The sequence below is a fragment of the Parus major genome, chromosome 1 (assembly GCF_001522545.3).
Source record: "Parus major isolate Abel chromosome 1, Parus_major1.1, whole genome shotgun sequence".
NCBI lineage: Eukaryota > Metazoa > Chordata > Aves > Passeriformes > Paridae > Parus > Parus major.
The window spans coordinates 41,081-48,138 of NC_031768.1; the positions used below are offsets into that span (position 1 = coordinate 41,081).

Sequence of the window (7,058 nt, forward strand, 5' to 3'; positions counted from 1 at the left end):
GCCCAAGATCCCATCAAATCCTACTCTGAAGCCATTCCCTGGCTCCTGGCCCTGCAGCCCTTGGCCCCAGTCCCTCTCCAGCTCTCCTGGAGCCCCTTCAGGCCCTGCAAGGGGCTCTGAGCTCTCCCTGCAGCTTCTCCTCTCCAGCTGAGCACCCCCAGCTCTCCCAGCCTGGCTCCAGCCCTCAGAGCATCCCTGGAGCCTCCTCTGGGCTCTCTCCAGCTGCTCCCTGTGCTGGGCCCCAGGGCTGGGGCAGCTCTGCAGGTGAGGTCTCACCTGAGCAGGGCACAGGGGCACAATCCCAATCAATCCCTTTCCTGCTGCCCACGCTGTGGGATCAGCCCAGCTCCCAGTGCTCGTGGCCAGGCCCTGGGGAGCCTCTCCCAGCAATCCCCAGCTCCTTCTCCCCAGGGCTGCTGCCAGGCCGTGCTCCCAGGCTGTTTGTGCTGCCATTGCCCCGGGCCAGGTGCAGCCCCTTGCCCTTGGTGCTGCTGAGCTGCCCGAGGCTGGCACGCTCCCAGCTCTGCAGCCTGGCCAGGAGCCCGTGGCTGCCCCGTGCCCTCCCTGCGGCGTGTGAGCGCAGCACGCAGCCCCTGCTGGCCCTGCCGGGGTGTGGGGCTGTCCTGGAGCCGTGGCCTGGCACCAACAAAGGCATTTCCCAGTGCAGGGCCCGGTGCTGGCCTCAGGGACACCACTGCTCACTGCTCTCCACAGAAATGGAGCACGCGCTGCACTCCCGGCACGGGGAGGTGGAACAGGCCCAGAACGTTCTCCTCGTCCTGGAACAACTGCACTTCTCTAACAAAACCCAGGGAACAAAGTCAGGCCCTCGTTCTGCAGGAACACCCAGAGGAAAAGGGAATCCTGAGAGCCCAGGGGTGGCTGGGATTCAGCTGGGTGTGCTGGGGGAGCCCGGCGGTGGAGAACACCTGAGCTCTTCCCCAGGCACCGCTGCCATCGGCCCTGTCCTCGCACACAGAGCCCAGCCCGGGGGAGCAGCCGGGAGAACGGGACAATCCTGAGGCTGGGAAATCCCCAGCTCCTCCCAGGGAGCAGCTGCAGCCCCTCCAAGGGACACAACAGCCATGGATCACACGTGTGGAGCCACCAAGCTCCCAGGGCCACCAGCCAATACTGCCAAGGTCACCACGGCTGGTCCCGTGCAGTCACTGGGATAAAACTGGGGTAAAAGTGGGATAACACTGGGATAACACTGGGATAAAACTGGGATAAAACTGGGCCCAGGGAACAGCAGCAGCCATGGAACACCGTGGGGCTGTACATGAGGTGTTGGAGCTGACTCCCAGGACATGGACACAGCCACACACCTGGGCTGGGACACCTCAGCCAGGGCCTGCAGGTGGAACGTCACTGCCACCACAACCTCCAGCTCCTGCAAGGAATTCAGCAATCTCCTGCTCTTCCCAAGTGTTTCTTGCTCATGGCTTACCACACCTGCAAAGGGGAATTTCTGCTGGCAATTCCTGCCTGGACACTCCTCTCCCAGGGAAGGTGGCAGAAGCCCTCACCTGCACACGGCTGAGCCCTTGCTGAGATGCCACTGGGGCAGAACACCCACTTCCAGAGGTTTATTTCCTCCACAATTCCCTGGGAAGCAGTTCCCTTCCAGGAGAACCAAGCAGACTTTGGCTGCAGGAGCTGGCACATGGAGTGGCTGGTGCTGGGTCCCAGCAGAGCAGGGAGAAGGGACGAGGCTGTGGGGCAGAACCTTGGCATGGGAATGGTGTCACCCTGAAAACTCAGCTTCTGAGCTTGCTGCCATGGTTTTGTAAAGAAACTCTAACTGTAACTGTAAACATAGATATGTGTACATTCTTTCTGCTCCACGTCTTGTGATGGGCATCTCTCATGGCCAGTGCAGTGAGAAAGTGTTATCCTGACCATCCCATCCCTGGCCGTGGGCAGAAGCCTATAAATCCTGGGGGGAAAAATAAACTCTGCTCTTCTTTTCACCACTCCTCGACCTGTGTCCATGTGATCTGTTCATCTTCAGCAGCAACAGGATGGTGCTGGCTGGAGCCAGGCTCAGGGCCAGGCAGGATTAGGTCCTGGCAGGAATGCAGTGCTTACTCAGGACTCAAGTCATGGAGGAGGTGGGGGAGCCCCAGCGGGCCCTGGCTGGGGATGGAGGCACAGCAACACTTCACAGTCAGTGTCCCAACTCCACCCAGAAATCTTCTTTGCCAGGAAATCCATCCCAGGGATCCCACAGGAGCCATCTGGGTGAGGGTTGGTGATAATAATCCTTTAAAAGAGCGAGACAGCAGCAAATACAGGAAAAAATGGCATTTTTTCCACCAAGGAGACATCAGGAATGTGTGAAGAGGGCGAGTGCTCCTCGCTGGGCTCCAGAGAGCTGCTCCCTCAGCAGGTTTCAATCCAGCAGGGACCAGAGCAATCCTGCAGCGCTGGCAGCGTGTGGAGAAGCCACGAGAGCAGATGGAGAGCCATGCTCAGCTCCAGGAGGGCTGGGCACTGGGAGCCCCACGGCCACCGTGCCACCCTGGGCCTGCCCTCCCTGCGGCACGGGGGGAGCTGGGGGCTCACAGCCCCATCCCTGGGGTGGCTGCTCTCTGGGATCCCTGCACCACACGGGTTCCACCTCGTTGGAGCCCCACTTCTCCCCTCTGGGCTCATCCGGGGGGACTGAAGGAGCAGATGCCAAAGAACACAATTCCCAAATATTCCAGTGGCCTAAGCTAACTCTGCTGGTGCACAATCTCTCCAGCTGTAACTCAGGAATGTATTCCTTCAGGACACAGGGGAGAGCTGGTGGCAGCAGCAGTGCCCACCCTGCTGTGCCAGGCTTGGGGACATCCCAGCACACAGGACACAGCCACCACGCCAGGGACAATCCCAGGCACCTCCTGCACTCCTCCCGTGGCACCCACAGGCCGATTCTGGGAGCTCAACACCAATGGCCAGGAACTTGTGGGATTCTCTTCAGCCCCCAATGAGCCTTTTCCTGGTGGTTCCCACAAGGAAATGCACAACAGCAGGGCCAGGATTCCCGGGATCACACTGGCTGGGTCAGAGACAGCAACAGCACTGGACACTCCTGAGCCCACGCCAGGACGAGAGGGAGGAAAGAGCATTCCCAGGACACTGCCATCATCCCGGATGAGGTTCAGCCAAGGCCTGGCCTGTATCCACTGATTTCCATGAGGATTGCGCTCCTGAACTGCTGTGGCACATTTTCAAGAGGAAAAGCTATCCCAGGACATGGCTGGCCTTGATGGGATCCCAGGAAGGGATCAGAGGAAGTGTTTCTGCAGAGCAGCAGGAGCCCCTGACAGCTCATCCCTGCTGGAAAGCACGGAGGAGCAACTGGACAGGGATATACCTGGGAGCCCGAGCCTTCCTCCATCCCAGCAGTGCTCCCTGCTCTTTTCCATGGATCCAGGCACTCCCTCCACCTCCACAGAGCGACCCTGCCAGCACTCACCTGCCTAAGGCAGGACCTGCTTCCCCCTGTGCTTCCTCCCACCCCACCAGGATCCACCCGAGCGAGGGAGAGAGGGAGGGTGAGGAGATGGGGATGGCAAACAAAAGAAGCAGAGAGCAAAGCATGGAGTAAGGAATGCCAGGAGCACAGGAAGCCTGGGAGGGGAGGAGGAGCAGGGGAGGAGCAGGAGGAGGAGGAGGAGGATGGAGAACAAACACCTATTTTTCCCCAGCCCATTTCTCTGGGCGTTCCCACTCGGGTCCAGCCCGGCGTGGCCCAGGAGCTGCCCTGGGTGTGCTCCAGCAGCCACAGAGCCCTCGTGCACGTAGCACCAGGGACCAAGGCTTCTCTTAAAGCAAATTCCCCAATGTGCTGTGGTGCCAAGCCTGGAGCAGCCTGAACGCAAACCCAACATTGGCTTGCACCCTGCCAGAGCTGTGAATTACTCATTTCCCTGCATTCCTGACTCTCTCCCTTCCCTGAGCTTTGGCTGCCGCTCCCTTCCTGCCTGGAGAAGGGCCTGGGCATGGGGATTTGGTGCTAGGCTCCCATCTCCATGGGTTTCATCCAGCTGAGGCAGGCACTGGCAGCAGAAACCTGTGTGCACCCCCAGCCCCTCCAGCCCCTCTCCCCCCGACCCCGCAGCCGCTCTGACCTTATTGGCGCCGGATCCTCTGAAGCCAATTGCAAAAGAGAAGCAAAGAGTGAGGAGTGAGGGAGCGGCTCCCTGCCAGCACAACCCCAGCAGGACTCCGGAGATCCCCAGCCTTGCTCGGGGGGCAGCTCCTTGGAGAGGTTTCTCCTGTGAGCTCTGCCCAGCCTTGGATCTGCTGGATGTGGGAGAGGCTAAAGAGCTCCAGCAGCCCCCAGGACCAGGGTGGCACATTCCTTCTACCCAGGGAGCCAGGAATCTTTGGGGCTCTGCTCTGGTCCTTGCAGTGACTCCCTGGAGGGCCTTTCTGAGCCTCCCCAGGAGGCTGTGGAGCTCCAGGGATGTAGGGAAAGGCCTCCAGGACCGGGGATGTCAAGGAGGAGCAGCAATCCATCGGCCCGGCAGCGGCGCCTTTAGGGATGCATCAAAGCAGGATCTGCTAATGATGCAGTTGGATAGAACCATTAAAAATGACAAACCCACACCTTTGGCACCCAGCTCCTCATCTCTGCTGCTGGGCTGAGCAGGGCTGGGTGGGCTGGGGGAGCTGCCTGCGTGGTGCAGCTGGAGCAAATCCCAGGGGGGAGGTTCTGGCTCCATCGCTTCTCCTGCACCACCAGCCGGGCTTTGCCACGGGAGCAGGGAGAGGACAGAGCTGCTGGCACCCAGAGGTGACCAGCTGGGCTCTGACCAGGGCAGCCCACACCTATCCCCTCCTAACGACCTCTGGCACTGCCCCCTGCCCTCCCTGGGCCCCCACACCGCACCCCTCTGTCCTCTGCCACTCGCAGATGTCTGCAGGGATTCGGGCAGGAATTCCGTGTGCCACGGGCCTCAGGTGGGAATAAATCACATTTAAACAGCTGTTCTGGACACAGCACATGAGCCCCAGGCTGGCAGGATGAGCTCTCCCTCCTGCAGTCAGGGAGGCACTGGAAGCAGGGACCAGCAGCATTGCCAGCTTTTACCAGTCCAACTGGGACAGCTGCAATGGAGCTCCCACTGTAGGAGTTAATTAATTACACTGCTTCTCATCATCCCCAAACAACCATTACTGAATTCACTGAGATGCTGCTCTTTAATTCTCCATTGTGGAGCAGGTGCAGGAATTTCCACCTTGGAATTCCAGACTCCAGAATGTGCCTGGGGCTGCTCAGCTGGGGCAGGGAGGGGGTGGAACATCCAAACCAGAGACTGTGAGCAAGGCCAGGAGAGATCCCAGCACCTGAGGGCACAGGGACCCACAGGTAAGGGGATAATGGGACAACGTGCTGGGATGGGTGAAGATGTGGTGACTGGCAATGTTTCCCTGCCCGGAGAAATTATGGTGGAAGGACATTTCTCCCATCCTCTGCCTCACCCAGAGACTTCCAGCCTTCTCCCAGCAGCCTGCTCCCCAATACTGAGGATCAGGAGAGCGTTTCTGGTTTTGCCATGGAGAAAGCATGGAACAGAGATGGAATAACCTGTCCAGGGCCACAGGCAGTACCTGGCAGGGACAGCATTCCCTGGTCCATCACAGCCTTCCCACTGCCTGCATGGAGACACCTGAGGCCACAGACCCCTGGCCCGATCCCAGGGGATCCCACACCTGCAGGGACAATTGGGACTGGCTGCACCCAGGACCCGTGGGATGAGGACATCCGGGGCCTCACTCGGGTGAAAGCCACCCCAGGAACTGAGCTTGGGACACACAGCATTCCTGTCAGGGCCCCCTTGGAGCACCAGGTGGGATTCCTGCTCCTCCCTGTCACCAGTGGGGTGAACTGGGACAGCTCTGGGATTTAGGGATGGAGGATAACCAGTCCTGAGGATGCACCAGCTCTCCAGAGCCAACTGAAAGGGACCAAGCTAAAGCAAACAAAAGCAGCTCCAACTCTCTCCTCAGACATTCCTGAGCCAAAACTCCCCAATTCCTCATCCCTACCGAACCAGAGGCAGGGTCACTCCAGGAGTCACTCCTGAACTGCCACTCTGGCATCCCAAATTTCTCCAGCTGCTACCTCGTGGTCCCCACCCATCCTGTTCCCTTTGCAATTCACTTGTGAGGAGCCCAGGGAGGCCCAGGCTTCAAATGAGGCCGGGTCTGGTGATGGGTTCTGTTACCTCCTCACACCCCCTTGTTCAGGGAATACCGAGCACCTGGGAATTTCCATTTGCTCAGCTGCAGTAAAACAACAGCAGAGCACCTTAGGATGGCCCACACTGAGCTCGTGGGGACGGCCCATGGAATCCTCCTGAGAGGCTCCAGCGGCTCGGGAGAGCAGTGGGAGGAAAAAAAAGCGGATAAACCATGGAATAAAGGCCCGGAGAAAAAGGACAGGAGGAATGTGAGAGAAAGAGCACCCCAGCAAGCACCAGCTCTGAGGCACAGCAGGCAGGAGGCAGCTAGAAAAGAAACAGCAATATACCCAAAGCTCCCAGTGCGACAGCGAACTCCAGAGGTGACATCAGGAGGGGGCAGGTCGGGGATGGAATCCATCTGGAGGAAATAAGAGGTGGTGTGATGGTAATAGATAGGGTGGACATGGCAAGCAGGAGCAGGTGCGGTGGTGGCGGATGAGGAGCAGGAGGTGGAGGAGGTGGAGCCGGGCGGGTCGGAGCTGAAGGACTGTCCGGAGCTGAGGCTGTGCATTCGGCGCAGGGACACTCGGCCCGCCCGCAGCGGGGCCACGGGGCCGGCCTCGGGCTGCCCCGGCACGGGACTCTCTACCAACCTCTGCGATCCGTGGCCGTGCTGCGGCTCCACCAGGCGCTGCCGGACTGTGCTGGGCAAGGCCGGAGCTGCAACGAGACACGGGGGGGAGTGAGGGCAGGGAGCCCCACGGAGCCCTGCTGGCACTGCCACTGCCCTGCTGTCACCAGCCCTGTCCCTGTGCCACCAGCCCACTGCCACTGCCCCTGTGTCACTGCCCTGCTGTCACCAGCCCTGTCCCTGTG

At 60.0% G+C, this 7,058-nt stretch overlaps 1 protein-coding gene across 1 annotated transcript in view; it reads right to left on the reverse strand.

Annotated features, from left to right (window-relative positions):
• STIM1 (stromal interaction molecule 1) overlaps positions 1-7,058 on the reverse strand; it is a 74,909-nt gene that overhangs the window by 4,887 nt on the left and 62,964 nt on the right. Inside the window, exon 8 of the mRNA XM_033512707.1 lies at positions 6,530-6,902. Within this exon, the coding sequence (XP_033368598.1) occupies positions 6,530-6,902 (373 nt within the window). The remainder of the gene's footprint in view (positions 1-6,529; positions 6,903-7,058) is intronic.